Source organism: Carcharhinus amblyrhynchos, chromosome 14 (assembly GCF_965287045.1).
Source record: "Carcharhinus amblyrhynchos chromosome 14, sCarAmb.v2.hapA, whole genome shotgun sequence".
NCBI classification, from domain to species: Eukaryota; Metazoa; Chordata; class Chondrichthyes; order Carcharhiniformes; family Carcharhinidae; genus Carcharhinus; species Carcharhinus amblyrhynchos.
In genome coordinates, this window is record NC_137337.1 from 58,137,982 (window position 1) to 58,155,152 (window position 17,171).

At 44.9% G+C, this 17,171-nt stretch overlaps 1 protein-coding gene across 1 annotated transcript in view; it reads right to left on the bottom strand.

The window, feature by feature from the left end:
• The window catches only part of ubr1 (ubiquitin protein ligase E3 component n-recognin 1), a 212,293-nt gene extending 210,829 nt beyond the window's left edge, over nucleotides 1-1,464 (bottom strand). Inside the window, exon 1 of the mRNA XM_080202946.1 lies at nucleotides 1,348-1,464. Within this exon, the coding sequence (XP_080059072.1) occupies nucleotides 1,348-1,431 (84 nt within the window). The 5' untranslated portion in view covers nucleotides 1,432-1,464. The remainder of the gene's footprint in view (nucleotides 1-1,347) is intronic.
• Between the last annotated feature and the right edge of the window lie 15,707 nt (nucleotides 1,465-17,171).

Sequence of the window (17,171 nt, forward strand, 5' to 3'; positions counted from 1 at the left end):
TGGGAGGAAACCGGAACACCCGGAGGAAACTCATGCAGACACGAGGAGAATGTGCAAACTCTACACAGAGTAAGTCGTCTCACAACACCAGGTTAAAGTCCACGATAAGAATAAGTCTCCACTCACCTGACGAAGGGTCAGAGGCCTGAAAGCGAGTGGCTTTTGCTACCAAATAAACCTGTTGGACTTTAACTTGGCGTTGAGAGACTTCTTACTGTGTTTACCCCAGTCCAACACCAGCATCTCCACATCAAAACTCCACACAGTGACCCAAGCTGGGAGTTGAACCCAGGTCCCCAGAGCTGTGAAGCAGCAATGCTAACCACTGTGCTACCGTGCCCCGTGCCCCCTGCACCCCCCCGCCCCCCCCCCCCCCCCCTTAAAGGAGAGGGGGTGTGATATAGAAATGTTGAGGAAAATTCCAGGGCTTAATGGAGCAATTAAAAACGGGGATCCACAAGAGGGCAGAATTTAAGGAGAGCAGATGTCAGAGGATTAGAAGGCTGGAGATTACCCAGGAGGTGTGGTGGGGACGAGGTCATTTTTAAAACACAGGTGAGAATTTTAAAATAGAGACATTGCCAAATCAGGACTCTATGTACATTAGTAAACACAGGGTTAATGGGACCGGGTATGATTTAGGATATGGGGAACCAAGTTTGGGATGGTTTCCACGAACATTTGGGATAAGATAGAATTTCATTGTACAAAGCATTGCCAGTTCAGTTTACTCAAAACGAAAAAAAGAGCCATTTCACTGTCTGGAAAATATAATAAATGGAACTTAAATTTCAGCTGTAATGTTAAAGGGTAATTTGAAAGAACGTGCGATTTGAAAGAAAAAGAATGCAAGGCCACTCCTTTTCAAAACATCTGGGACTTGAAGTGAAGAAAACACTATTTCGTCACATTGTGAAAGGTATTAGCTCAGATTTCAAAAAAAATTGTAGTTTTGCTTAACGATTCCGCCACCACTTAGATGAGTTAAAGAAAATCACGCAGAGGCGTACAGGACAGAGACAGGGAGGTGAGGCATACACCGACTGAATACATCAACAGACTGGGATTAAACCCTTCCCGGGTTCAGTCAACTCCAGCGAACCACTTGATGACAACTGAAGAAAATGTCTGCTAGTTTCTTGCCGAATTACTCCAGAATTCCCCTTCCTTCACCTATTATTCCAGAGTGTCGATATTCCAACAGCTTTATGGACATTAACTGGCTCCTGCAGACAGACAGTGAACAAGCCGTCGCCTCGGTACCGAGCCGATCCCGGTGCTCATCCTGACAGAACGTTTCCGACTGTGAGACTAAAATCGCGGCAGTTTACGGCCCCCCGGACTCACCCGAACCACCTGCTCAGGCTCCGGGACACCCCTGGCCCCCAGCTCTTCGCCGACATTCGGCTCCATCTCCCCCTCGTCCGCCATTTCCACCAGTGTCGCAAGGCGAATCCGCTAGCTGCCGGCATCGCCCGCCTGCTCTTTCCGACAGTTTTCCAGCAGAGGTCGCACACGCTTTACAGCAGTTTGCCCAGAGTAGGGGGGAGGGGGGCAGCCTGGAGAATAGGAACGAGGGAAGAAATCCTCCGGGAACTGAATTATTAGCAATAACATAGAATCGTAGAACCCTACAGTGCAGAAAGAGGCCCTAAGGCCCATCGAGTCTGCACCGAACACAATCCCACCCAGGCCCTACCCTGTATCCCTACACATTATACCCACTAATCCCTTTAACCTAAGCATCCCTGGACACTAAGGGGCAATTTCTTAGCATAGCCAATCAACCTAACCCGCATATCTTTGGACTGTGGGAGGAAACCCATGCAGACACGAGGAGAATGTGCAAACTCCACACAGACAGTGACCCGAGCCAGCAATCGAACCCAGGACCCTGGAGCTGTGAAGCAGCAGTGCTAACCGCTGCGCTACCATGCCACCCTAACAAACTGGTGCTCATCTTACTTTTTTTCCAAAAGGAGTACATTGAGCATCTTGGCACAATCTTAACAAAAATAACAGGATGTAAATCCAGGGTGGTCACTAAAATTAAAGCAAAATCCTGAGGTGCTGAGAAATTCGCAATAAAAACAAAAGTGCTGGAAATACTCACCATGTAGGGCAGCGTCAGTGGAATGAGAAACAGTAACACAGTGGTTAGCATTGCTGCCTCACAGCACCGGGTTCAGTTCAAGGCTTGGGTGACTGTTAGTGTGGCGTTTGCATGTTCTCCATGCCTGCATAGGTTTGCTCCGGTTTCCTCCCACACTCCAAAAGACATGCTGGCTAGGCCTCTTTTAGGGCAAACCAAATAAACCAACTCAAATTAACTCAGGAATAAAGATAAAGGGGCAGCTCCCCAAAAGAAGGAGGAACAGTCCAAACAGAAGTACAAAGGAAACTTAAAACATCAAATCATAATGTGACTATCAGGGTCTATAATGCACCGCAGCCCCTGTGGTGCCCAATGGGTGCGAAAGGCATCAACTGTGCCCGTGGGCATCACATGCACCCTCTCCAGGGACCTGGCTGCAAACGTAGCCAAGGTAGAGGGGCAGACAGTCATGATAGACAACCCTGTCGATCGCCTGCTGCCTACCTGTTAAAGGTGCCCAGAAGCAGGTTACATGCTGGTTAGATGCATTGGCCATGATGAATCCTCCCTCGATGTACCCGAACAGATGCCAGAGTGTGGCAACTAGGGGATTTTCACAGTAACTTAATTGTAGTAATGTAAGCCTCCTTGTAACTAATAAATAAACGTACTTAGGCTTAATGTTTCCAAACAAATATGAGTCTTCAGACCTACTGAGTATTTACAGCACTTTCTATTTTTATTCTAGGTTGGCCAATGCTGCAATTATCATGCAATATCTCCAGAGAGTCACCTAAGATGGGGCATTTGCAAACTGATATTTCATTTCATTCACAAAGTTTGTGCCCTGTTGTAATTTTTAGCATTTAAATTTGTTCATGGTTTCAGGCCAGCAGAGTAATGCAACCCCCACCATCTCATAATCATGAGTCAAACTCTTTAAAAACCAAGAAATTTGGTAAATAAAGCATGAGTAGCTATTTTCTCATAAAAACATGGAAAGAAAATCTGAAAAGTGAATACAAAGTTGTTAAAATGGAAAAACATCTCACTGTAATCTGGAAAGTATTAATGACGTCGGAACTCATTGCCTCATCTGTCTTCCAGGGAAAAAAAGAATTATATGCAAAACTGAAAAAATTAAAACGCCCTACAAGGAAATCTCTAGACTCGGTGATTCAATTACACTGAACTTGAAAAACAGAAGTCAATGGAGCCTGAAAGCTCAAACCAGTGATTTGCATAAAAGGGAAGTGGGACGGTGGGGGCAGTTTTTTCTACTGCATTGTAGTAATTTATTTACGGACTGCAGAGGCATGAGTTTCACATCAGATCGCTGGTAGGATCTGATTCTGCCATGATCTTGGAGCTTCAGCAGTAATCTGGGCACCATATTTACCTCTTCAAGGAATAGGAAGCTGCTGGGAACTGATGGATGTCAAAACTAAGAAACGTGCTCCCTAAAATTTAGTGATGCCTCCCTTGTGCGCTACCCAGTACAGTGGAAGTCCACCATGATGTCCTGTACCAGCAAATAAGATCATCAGTGCACCATGGGAGGTGGTGGTTAGTGTCAGTGCTCTCCATAAGAGGCTGGCCACCCACAACTGAAAGAGGATGATGATCTCCTCTGTTCCACAAAGGTAAGTCATTCTTATCACTCTCAAATCACACGGTCATAGACTTATCACACTGCTCGCTTAAGGGACACCATCACTCACTCTCTCACGCATACGTTCATCTCCTTGCAGGTCATGTCCTCATCCTCTCCATGGCCCACATAGCAGGCATCTTTATCATCTGGTCTGGCTGGCATCCTGCTTACACTGCCTCCATCTGTCTTCATGCATGACAAGCTGGCACACATCAAAAGGAAGAGGACCCAGACTGGTGGAGGAATGTCCAAACTCAAGGTCCTAACAGACTCTGAAAACAGAGCGATTCAGCTGGCTAATGAGGATGTGTATCATGTGCTGATGATCTAATCTGATCAGTGGTACTAAACCAAGTGAGGACCCTGCACTGCAACATCCATTAAACAGCCATGCTGTGGGTGGTATCTCTTGTTTTACAGACACTAATGACTTCTTCTTTCATTTGTAGGCATATCAAGGAAGCAGCAGAGGGAGTCCATGAGCCAGATCCTGGACTCCAATCCCATAAGACACAGGACGAAAATTAGGCCACTAGGCCCATCGAGTCTGCTCCGCCATTCAATCATGGCTAATATTTTTCTCGTCCTTATTCTCCTGCTTTTTCCCCATAACCCCTGATCCCCTTATTAATCAAGAACCTATCTATCGCCATCTTAAAAACACTCAATGGCCTGGCGTCCACAGCCTTCTGTGGCAAAGAGTTCCACAGATTGACCATTCTGGCTGAAGAAATTCCACCTCATCTCTGTTTTAAAGGATTGTCCCTTTAGCCTGAGATTGTGCCCTCTGGTTTTAGTTTTTCCTGTTAGTGGAAACATCCTCTCCACGTCCACTCTATCAGGTCTTCGCAGTGTCCTGTTAGTTTCAATAACATCCCCTCATCCTTCTAAACTCCAATGAATACAGACCCAGAATCCTCAACTGTTCCTCATAGGACAAGTTCTTCATTCCAAGTATCGTTCTTGTAAATCTCTGGACCTTTTCCAAGGCCAGCACATCCTGCCTTAGATATGGAGTCCAAATACAAAACTCCAAATGGGGTCTGACTAGAGCCTTATACAGCCTCAGAAGTACATCCCTGCTCTTGTATTCTAGCCCTCTCGACATGAATGCTGACCACACTACAGAAGACATCCATATACACTGATATTGTAGACTTTTACAGCACTCACCCACACCCTCCATTTAGAGACAAACACCTCAGTGGGACCGAGATCTAGAGTAGTCTCAAGGGTCACAATCGTGTGAGCACATCACACTTTCAGATCCACAGCAAGGAAGAAGCAGGGACATCTCAGAGTGCTGACATTCAGATGATTGCTGGAGACGAAGTCTATTGAGTCTGAGTCAGATGAGGAGCCTCTGGACTTGGTCATGGCTCAGTTACAGGCGCTGTAAAGTCAAGCTTGGGAACATTAGGAAGGGATGTCTGTTGCACTCAGATTGAAAGGCACAATGGAGGAGTCCATCCGTTTTCAGGCTGAGATGATAGCACCAATTTGCCAATGCACCAAGCTCAACAATGGTAGGGTGGCGACTGTGTGAAGACCTTGGTCCAGGTCATTGATCCTTCATTGCTGCCAGTGCTGCACTCTATTACTGAGGCACTTACTGACATCCATCAATGTCAACCCCTCCTTCTCAGGTAGTCAGCCAAGGGCCCTTGGGCACCCACAGGAAGGAAGATCAGCAGGTCCACCCATGGGGCCATTCACCCAGATAACTTCAGGAATGTCTAGCCCATCTGAATCCCCTCTTCTGTGATCCCCATCTGTTCCATCAACCAAGAAGTGTGGCAGTGTCACACTGCAGGACCCTAAAAGCAGGCAGGACCCTCCAGCTGATATCTGCCAAGATCATCACAGGCAGCAAGGCATAGTGATCATCAAGCTGCTTCCACTTCCACTGTGGATGCTTGGGATGCATCAAGACATAACAGCAGGTTTAGAAAGATCAAGCGTAGTGTGGGAATGAGTGTTCATCATTTGTAAGTTATGTTGCTTATTATCAGTATACACCCAAGAATTCTCATTATGGTGAATAATGTTTGTGTCAGGCATTTTAATAAAGCTTGTAAGAAAATTAGAAATTTGAGGGCTATTTCACTGATGTGGGCACTGATGAGACAGAGCAGTAAACCAGAGATAAAGGACAATTGTGACTCTACTAACTTTTCTTTCCAAAAATATACTTTGTTTATAAAAGTATGTTAGGCAACTGTTAAAAGTTGATATTGTATAAAGTGCAAGATCAGTTGCTTCCAGTACTGTAAGGTACTCTCTACATTCACAATTACAGCTAATATTCACACATTGTTACACATCAAATATAGTCCAAAGAGTTTTTCACAGTTTTCAGTCTTCAGCTAAAGGAAAGAGCCTTAGTGACCTTTCCCCAGTTTGACTCCACTGGCATACCAGTGCATAGCAATCACAGCTTTCAATGTGGTTAAAGATTGCCTTTCGATATATACACAATTAGTTCACAGATTACATCCAATACAAACAGCTATTAGTCACTTCAGTATTAACATCAGCCACACCCTCCTTAGATCTTTAACACACTCAAAGTAGGGTATTATTTAATTTTAGAAAAAATTCCCACAAATTTCCCATTTGAGTTTCCTTCCCTCCAGTTCTGTTAAAGAGTCCCCATTTGCATGTGACATTCTCTGGAATATTTTACAGACAGGACAATCACAGCCCAGAATTTACATTATTATAATGTAGTAGAAGACTCAAGCAAGTCAAATTGACAGCTTTATCATAATTACAAGAATCAAACCAACGGGCAATTAATATAAACAGGAAATGCTGGAAATACACTGCAAGCCAAGCAGCATTATGATGGCACTTCTGCACAGTATGAGTTTAAATTGAAAGCACCCAATTACATTAGCAGCAGATGGTCTCCCACTTCGCCCACTGTCAGGGGTAAATGTGAAACTTACTGCTGCAAGCCATGACAGTTGAGGTACCCACCATCACAAAGAGGAGTGATTATTTGGAAGCTTCGCAGATGGACAACTTGTCAGTTACTTGTCAGGATGGGTGTAGTTTGTAGAACAGCATTCTCTGTTGGCCTCGGGCAGGATCTTACAGGCCTTGGGTAAGAGAGGCGGTAAAATTCCAGCACTTGTCTTTTTTGTTCTTCTTATTCCACCCCACACTCTTCCACCTCCTCCCAACAGTCTCCCCCCACCCCACCTCAACCCATCCCTCATTCACTAGAGAGATTATTTCATAGACCTCTGGAAAGTATCACTGCAAAGTATCAAGGGGTTGACAGATTGTGAACCAAAGCATTTACAAAATCATGAGATTGTGTTAACATCAACACGCCCAATGTAAGTGGTGGCTCTTCTACATTTTAATTGCTTTGTCACATTGTATGGACATAGAAAGTGATCTATTAACTGGTATTTCCAGGTTCCTTTCCAAATATCTCTGTGGTTTGGGTGGTTAACTAGTGAAACTAAATATAGTATCAAATTTAATATAAAAGCAATTTTTGAGCAAAGGTGGGTGGCAGGTCAGAAAATGGGACAGGCTATTAAAAAGCAGCAAATATTAGTGTGGAAAAATTAGAGTACATGAAAAAGCTTTCTAGAAATATAACGATAGCTGGTAAGAATTTCTATAGGTATTTTTAAAAGAAAATAGTTAACCAAGTGAGAGTTAGCCCCATAGAAAGTGAGTCTGGGAAGACGTCCAAGGAATTGGACTGGTATTTTGCATCAGTCTTCACTATAAAAGATAAAAGTAGTATCTCAGAAATAGCTGTAGATCAAAAATTGGAAGGGAAACAGGAACTCAAGAAAATTACAATCATCAGTGAAGTGGTAATTAGCAAATAGTTTTTTTTGTTTTTTAGGGCAAATCAAATAGACCAACTCAAATGAACTTAGGGACAAAGTAAAAGGGTCAGCTCTCCAAAAGGAGTGGGAACAGCCGGAACAGAGCAGAAGTACAGAGGAAGCTTACAAAAGGTTCAGAGAGCTAGGTAATGTTAGAGATCCAGAAGAGTATGCGGCTAACAGGAAGGATCTTAAAAAGGAAATTAGGAGAGCCAGAAGGGGTCATAAAAGGCCTTGGCAGACAGGATTAAGGAAAACCCCAAGGCATTCTACAAGTATGTGGAGAGCAAGAGGATAAGACGTGAAAGAATAGTATCTATCAAGTGTGACGGTGGGAAAGTTTGTAGGGAACTGGAAGAAATAGCAGAGGTACTTAATGAATACTTTACTTCAGTATTCACTATAGAAAAGGATCTTGGTGGTTGTAGTGCAGACTTGCAGTGGACTGAAAAGCTTGAGCATATAGATATTAAGAAAGAGGGTGTGTTGGAGCTATTGAAAAGCATCAAGTTAGATAAGTGGCTGGGACTGGCTGGGATGTACCCCAGGCTACTGTGGGAGGCAAGGGAGGAGATTGCTGAGCCTCTGGCGATGATCTTTGCATCATCAATGGAGACAGAAGAAGTTCCAAAGGATTGGAGGATTGCTGATGTTGTTCCTTTATTCAAGAAAGGGAGTAGAGATAGCCCTGGAAATTATAGACTGGTGAGGCTAACCTCAGTGGTTAGTAAGTTGATGAAGAAGATCCTGACAAGCAGGATTTATGAACATTTAGAGAGGTATAATATGATTAAGGATAGTCATCATGGCTTTGTCAAAGGCAGATCATGCCTTATGAGTCTGATTGAATTTTTTGAAGATGTGACTAACCACATTGATGAAGGAAGAGCAGTAGATGTAGTATATATGGATTTCAGCAAGGCATTTGATAAGGTGCCCCATGCAAAGCTTATTGGGAAAGTGAGGGGGCTTGGGATCTAAGGGGACATTGCTTTGTGGATCCAGAACTGGCTTGCCCACAGAAAGCAAAGAGTGGTTATAGTTGGGTCATATTCTGCATGGAGGTCGGTCACCAGTGGAGTGCCCCAGGGATCTGTTCTGGTGCCCTTGCTCCTTGTGATTTTTATAAATGATCTGGATGAGGGATGCGTTGGTAAGTTTGCTGATGACACAAAGGTTGGAGGTGTTATGGATAGTGTGGAGGGATGTCAGAAGTTGCAGCAAGACATTGATAGGATGCAAGACTGGGCGAAAAAGTGGCAGATGGAGTTCAACCCAGATAAGTATGAAGTGGTTCATTTTGGCAGGTCAAATAGGATGGCAGAATACAATATTAATGGTAGGACTCTTGGCAGTGTGGAAGATTAGAAGGATCTTGGGGTCCGAGTTCATAGGACGCTCAAAGCAGCTGCGCAGGTTGAAGCTGTGGTTAAGAAGGCGTATGGTGTACTGGCCTTCATCAAACAAGGAATTGAGTTTAGGAGTCGAGAGATAATGCTGCAGCTGTATAAAACCCTGGTCAGACCCCACTTGGAGTACTGTGCTCAGTTCTGGTCACCTCATTACAGGAAGGATGTGAAAGCCATAGAAAGAGTGCAGAGGAGATTTACAAGGATGTTGCCTGGATTGGGGAGCATGCCTTATGTGGATCGGTTGAGGGAGCTCGGCCTTTTCTCCTTAGAGAGACGAAGGATGAGGGGTGACCTAATAGAGGTGTATAAGATGTTGAGAGATATTGTTGAGTGGATAGTCAGCGGCTTTTTCCCAGGACTGAAATGGTTGCCACAAGAGGATACAGGTTTAAGGTGCTGGGGAGTAGGTACAGAGGAAATGTCGGGGTAAGTTTTGCACTCAGAGAGTGGTGGGTGCATGGAAAGGGCTGTGGGCAACGGTGGTGGAGGCGGATTCAATAGGGTCTTTTAAGAGACTTTCATATAAGTACATGGAACTTAGTAAGATAGAGGGTTATAGGTAAGCCTAGTAACCTCTAATGTAGGGACATGTTCAGCACAACTTTGTGGGCCAAAGGGCCCATATTGTGCTGCAGTTTTTCTATGTTTCTATGAAACTTAAAACATCAAATCATAATGGATTATTGGGGTCTATAATGCACCCCAGCCCCTGCAGTGCCCGACAGGCGCAGAAGGCGTCAACTGCACCCGTAGACACCGCATGCTCCCTCTCCAGGGACATCTGGCCGCAGTAGAGGGGCAGACAGTTAGGATGGATGACCCCATCAATCGCCCGCTGCCTGGACCTGTTACTGGCACGTTTCACCAGGCCCAGGAGCAGGTTCACGAAGAGGTCGCCATCCCGACCCACCCCTCTCCGCACCAGATGTCCGTAGATCAGGAGAGTGGGACTGAAGTGCAAACAAAACATCAATAAAAGGTTCTTCAGGAAAACAAAAAGGGAGTGCAACTTAAGACACAAGACGTAAACATGGTCCACAGACTTCACAAGGGCACAGAAGGGGCAAACTTGGGAGCCCGTGAAGCCAACGGTTGTACAGAACTGCTGCATGTATCACTGGCCATCCAGGTCCCCAAGAGAACTGGGGGAGATCCCTCTGTAGAGGGATCTCCACTGGGGACCTCTGCCGCCCGGCGGCCACAAGGCCTGCCAAGGTGTATCCAGGCAACAGGCGAGGGTGCGGTAGTGGAAGGTGTGCAGCAGCAGCTCATACAGGAAGTGCCTCCGCACGGTGGACAAAGGCACGGAGAACATTTCCGTGAGGCAGCATGTGCTGTGGGGCACCTGTCCCAGGAGTTGGGGGGTGGGGGCACAGGCTTTGGACCAATGTGGAATTCCATCCAAACGGGGACGTCCAGGCAGGATCCCACCGCATGCCTGCACTGCTTCGAAATCACGTGCACATTCGGGCTGAGCACAACCGTCCTAAGATTTTGAATGGTTTTGGCCGCATGCCAGACGGCCACCCCTGCGTGCTCAGCCAGCATGTGGGGGCTCATCCAGCCTGCTCCTCCGCCATCCAGCACTTCCTCGATCCTGGTCACCCCTGTGTCCATAGTCCTCCTCCCCGCCAGCCACCTGAAGTTATACGGCTGGAGGAGCGGATTTCTGAGCAGCAGCTCTCGCATGACAGCCACTACTCCTGATGGGAGAGAGCTGCATCACGAGGCAACCGTGTTCCAGACAGGGAGGAGGTCCTGGTAAAAGACGGCAACTCCTGCAAGGAGGTCGAAACGTGTCCCAGATTTATATGCAGGAGTTGCACATCGTAATTCAGGCTGTGCAACTGGTGGAAGAAATACATCGCCAGTGCACACCATCATGGAGATGGTAAAGGTACCTCTGCAGGGTCTGGAGGCGGAAGGTCGCCACCTGCGTGGGAAGGCACATGAGACCTTGACTGCCCTCCACAAGCGGGAGATGCAGAACCGCAGCAGAGATCCAGTGCAGGTGGTTGTCCCAGAAGAACCACACAAGGGAGATTGGTGACAAAGCCAGGGGGAGAGGTCAAAGGGACCAGCCGGTACCACAGCATGGAGGCGAGCAGCTGGTTTATGATGAGAACTCTTGCCCTGTTCGACAGCAGTTGGTGTAGTGAGACTTCTTACTGTGACAGCACTTGGAGCAGTCCTGTCCAGCAATTCAGGCAGAGACTTTGGCCTCCAGCTCCTGCCAGTTCGCCAGCCAGGATTCCTTGGCAGGGCAGAGATGGGCCCCCAAGTAGAGGAGGTTGGTCCTGCTCCAGGTGAAAGGCCTGAGCTCCTCCTCCCACAGACCGACCAGGATTCTGGAGCACTTGGCCCAGTTGACCCTGGAGAACACAAGAACATAAGAAATAGGAGCAGGAGTAGGCCATCTAGCCCTTCGAGCCTGCCCCGCCATTCAATAAGATCATGGCTGACCTGAAGTGGCTCAGTTCCACTTTCCTGCCTTCTCCCCATAACCCTTAATCCCCTTGCCCATCCAAAACCTATCTACCCGCATCTTAAATATATCTAGCGAGGCAGCCTCCACCACTTCAATGGGCAGAGAATTCCAGAGATTCACCACCCTTTGAGTGAAGAAGTTCCTCCTCAACTCCGTTCTAAAGTGCCCCCCCCCTTATCTTGAGGCTGTGCCCTCTAGTCCTACTGTCCTTTCTGAGTGGGAAGAGCCTCTCCTCCTCTATTCTATCCATCCCATTCATCATCTTGTACGTCTCAATGAGATCTCCCCTCATTCTTCTAAACTCTAATGAGTACAAGCCTAGTTTATTCAGCCTCTCCTCATAGTTCAACACCCTCAACTCCGGTATCAGCCTAGTGAACCTCCTCTGCACTCCCTCCAAGGCCAAAATATCCTTGCGTAAGTGCGGCGACCAAAACTGCACACAGTACTCCAGCTGCGGCCTCACCAGTGCCCTGTACAGTTGCAGCAAGACCCCCCTACTTTTATATTCAATCCCCCTCGCTATGAAGGCCAGCATCCCATTCGCCTTCCTGACCACCTGCTGCACCTGCAGGCTGGGTTTTTGTGACTCATGCACAAGGACCCCAAGGTCCCTCTGCACCGTAGCATGCTGCAGTTTTTCACCATGTAAGTAGTAGTTCTTCCTACCATTATTCCTACCAAAGTGGACAACTTCACACTTGCCAACATTAAATTCCATTTGCCAGTTCCTGGCCCATTCGCCCAGCCTATCTAGATCCCTCTGCAGACGTTCCACACCCTCCACACAATTTGCCGTTCCACCAATCTTGATGTCATCAGCAAATTTCGACGCCTTACACTCGGCTCCCTCCTCCAGATCATCTATATAAGTGGTAAATAGCTGAGGCCCCAGCACCGATCCCTGGGGCACTCCACTAGTCACCAACCGCCAATCTGAATAGCACCCATTGACCCCCACTCTCTGCCTCCTATTTGACAGCCAATCCCCTATCCACGCTAACACCCTACCCCCAACTCCATGCCCCCTAACCTTCTGTAACAAGGAGGAGTACACCGCTTGGCATTCTCGCATCCTCTGCAGATCAGCCGGGTCCATGAACATGAAGAGCATGTCATTGGCATAAGCCGACAGGATCACCCCTACATTCGGGCCGGGCAGAGCCAAACCCGACAACTTCCTCTGCAAGAGTTGCTGAAATGGCTCCATGCGTACAGAATACAGTTGGCCAGACAAGGAGCAGCCCTGCTGTACTCCTCTAGCAAATTGTTGGAGGTTGCAGGTTGACAAGTCCTGGGTTCTACTTAAAAGGAGGCAGCATGGTTGCACAATGGTTAGTGTTGGTGCCTCACAGTGCCAAGGACATGGGTTCAATTTCAGCCTTGGGTGACTGTGTGGAGTTTGCACATTTTCCCCGTGTCGGTATGGGTTTCCTCCAGGTTCTCCAGTTTCCTCCCACAGTCCAAAGATGTGCAGGTTAGGTGGACTGGCCTTGCTAAATTCTCCTTTAGTGTCCCAAGATCCGTAGGTTAGGGGGATTAGCAGGACAAATACATGGGGTTACAGGGATCAGGCTTGGGTGAGATGCTCTGTCAGATAGTCAGTGCAGAATGGATAGGCCAAATAGGCTTTTTCTGAACTGTAGGGATTGTATGATGATGAAGTGACTAGTGAGATAGCTGATGCATTGGTTATAATTTTCAAAAATTCACTAGATTTGGGGAAGGTTCCATTAGGTTAGAAAATAACTAACATAACTCCTTTACTCATAAAGACAGGACATTGGAAAACAGGAAACTACAGGCTCATTAATTTGACATTTGTCATAGGGAAAATGTTAGAAGCCATTATTAAAGACGCTATAGTAGGCTACTTAGGTAAATTCAAAATAATCAGGTAGAGTCAACATAGTTTTGTGAAAGGAAAATTGCGCTTAACCAATTTGTTGCAGTTTGTTAAAGAAGTAACTTGTGCTGTTGGGGGAGATGTGATGTTAGTGTACCTTTAAGAGGTTTTTTTAATCATGGTCACAACCTTGGGTGATGTCATTGCTGGAAGGAGAAATAAAAACTGGGCAGGTCAGGTGACCAAAGTTTTTCAGCTTTCGGTTTCATTTTGGCTGCAGAGTTGAAGGTAGTCTTAGATCAACCTGGAAAAGAAGTCTCTTTCTGTGTCTGTTTTGCTTTGAAAATTTTACAAGTTAGTTGAAGGAATGTCTTGTTGATATGCTGCAGTCAAAAATCTGTGCTTTGGTATTTTGAGAAGCTGGTCTGACAACAAATTGCTCTGAGTTTTCAAGATCATTTAAAATCAGCATTCAATCCAGGGAACTGGATTCCAGTATCATCTGAGCTTTAGCCTGTGTAGTGCTAAATCTGTTAAGAGTTTTGTTTATTGGATATTGGTTTTGATTGGAATATCTGATATATATTGGTTAAGGGATATACATTATTGTGGTTGTTTTGTTTGTGTGTGTAATTCATAAAAGTTATTGCTAATTTTTGTTCGGTATGTGTTAACTATATTCTTAAATAAACTTTGTTTGATAAAGCTTCCCTAGGGTGTTTTGAATCACACTTGAAGGGGAACATATGCTTATTCTAGCCAAATTCAAGATGCAAAACTTATGATTCAGGCAGGTTTCATAAAACACTTTGGAGTTTCTAACCTGAACCATAACAATGTGGTGAAGAGCTTCCTTGTTTTGTCCAGAAGGGTATTTTACAGCCTGGCTGTACCTGTTGCTTTGTCTGCTCATAGTGGGTTTCACCACTGAAAAGCTTCTCCTGCCATATCATCTCTTGTATCTCCCATGCACACTGTCAGCACTTTCATTTGTAATTCAAATCACTTAAGAACGAAAAAAAGCAAGCATGTAGAAGTGATGCCTACTTCCTGTTCTTCAGTTGGGAACAGAGTGCAGGGTGAAAATTTTGCCCATAATTTCCGAATCAGACAGTTTATCAGTCAAAAGCAAAACACTAATGATGCCGGCTATCTGAAATAAAACAAAATTCTAGAAATGCTCAGCAAGCCTGGAAGCACCACGGGGAGGTTTCAGGTGTATGACCATGGATCTGTTACTCTATCCAATTTTACTTACCAAATTTTTGTACTGAATGCCAACAACTTGGCATAAAGTCAATGGGCTGAATGCCCTCCATGGCTCATTAGTTATTTGCGTGAAACATAATCACACAAGATACGTGACAACTTCTGGATGAAATGAGTAGCAGCTATGTTTTCGTATCAGCTTCATTAGTTGAAAATAAGTTTGTTTGGATCAAAATAGTTTTGTTGCTGCATGGGAATTTGGGCAGATTGATTGCCTTGAATAGACCTCCCTCAAACTATTCTGAAACCTAAGAACATAAGAAATAGGAATAAGTTACTCAGCCCTTTGAGCCTGCTCTGCCATTCATGAGATCATGGTTGATATTCTACTTCAAGACCATTTTCCTGCACTGTCCCCATATCCCTTAATATTTTTTAATTTTTAGAAATCTATTGATCTCAGTCTTGAACATATTCAAGAACTGAGTCAGCACAACCCCCTGGAGCAGAGAATTCCAAAGATTCACCACCCGCTCAGTGTAGAATGTCCTCCTCATCTCAGTCCTAATTGCCTTCCTCTTATTATGATATTGTGTTCCCTGGTTCTAGACTCCCCAGCAAAGGGAAACATCCTTCCCGCATCTATCCTGCAAGGCCCTATAAGAATTTTGTATATTTGAATGAGATCGTCTTATATTCTTCTAAGCTCCAGAGAATAAGGCCCAATCTATTTAATTTTTCCTTGTAGGACAGTTTTTCCATTCCAGGCATAAGTACAGTGAACATTCATTGGACTCCCTCCAAGGCAAGTATTATTTTTCTTTCACTGAGGAGACCAAAACTGCACACAATACTCCAGGTGTGGTCTCATAAAGGTCATAGTACTGCAGTAAGACATCTTTATTCCTTTACTAAAATCCTCTTGTAATAGAGGCCAACATACCATGCCTTCTTAATTGCTTGTTAGCTTTCAGTGACTTATGAACAATGACACCCAAGTCTCTTCAAAGTTCAATACTTCCCAGCCTATCATCATTATAAAAATACTCCATATTTCTTTTGTTCCCACTGACGTGGAGAATCTTTTATTTCTCCACGTTACAATCCATCTGCCAAATTTTTGCTCACATGCTTTGCCTCTCGAAATCCCCTTAAAGCTTTTTTGCAACCTCTTCATAATTCACATTTGCAGCTAGTTTTGTGTCATCTGCAAACATGGAAATATTACATTTAATCCCCACAGCCAAATCATTGATATTGATTGTGAATAGCTGAGGCCCAAGTAGTGATCCTTGCAATATCATACCAGTCACAGCCTGACAACCTAAAATGGCTCATTTATTCCTACTCTGTTTTTTGACTGTTAACCAGTTCTCAGTCCATGCCAGTATATTCACCTAATCACGTGAGGAATCTATCAAAATCTTTCTGAAGATCTAACTATACCAATTTTTCCCTCATTTATTATGCTAGTTACATCCTCAAAAACTCTTTAATAGTTTGTTGAACATGATTTTCCTTTCATAAATCCATATTAATACAGCCCAATCCTTCCATTACTTTCTAAGGCTTACTATTATAGATCCTTGCACTTCTCCCACTACTGATGTCAGTTTCCTCCACAGTCCAAAGATGTGCAGATTAGGTGGATTGGCTATGCTAAATTGCTCTTTAATGCCCAAAGATATGTGGTTTAGGGAAATAAGTGGGGTAAATATGTGATGTTACAGGAATAGAGTGTGGGTGGGATGCTTTGTCAGTGAGTCAGCGGAGACTAGTTCAGCCAAACAACCTCCTTCTGCACTGGGGCAGAATGGTGGCACAGTGATTAGCACTGCTGCCTTACACTGCCAGGGACCCGGGAGCGATTCCTGATTTGGGTCACTTACTATGTGGAGTCTGCACATTCTCCCTGTGTCTGTATGAGTTTCCTCTGGGTGCTTCGGTTTCTTTCCACAGTCCAAAAGATGTGCTGGTTGGGTGCACTGGTCATGCTAAATTCTCCCTCAGTGTACCCGAACAGGCTAGGGCATTTTCACAGTAGCTTCATTGCAGTGTTAATGTAAACCTACTTGTGACACTAATAAATAAAAAATTTTTAAAAAATCTATAGAGATTCTATGATTAAAATTCTATGTGCCAGACTCCTATACTACACCATACCATCTTGTTGTTGACCTTCTTGCCACTGGAAACAGTTTCTCATGTTTTATAAAACCTCTAATAAATGTTCCAATAATTTCCTCTGCACTCAGTAGAACCATGATGAGAAGATGCCAGTGTTGGACTGAGGTGAACAAGATGAGAGGTCATATGACACCATAGTCCAACAGATGAAATCACAAACTTTCAGAGCGTTAATATATATGTCAACACTTTACTCAAACTGATCATACTTAACTGCTTGTACTTGTCTATTAGACTCGTGATTACCTGTAAAAACATATTATTCAGCCGGCCTACACTGCACTGTACTGTCCGATGTGAGATGCCAACATCTCACACATGAGAACACCATCCACCAGTTACACAGCACATACTCTTGCAACTCGGTCAACATTGTCTACCTGATACGCCGTAAGAAAGGATGCCCCGAAGCATGGTACATTG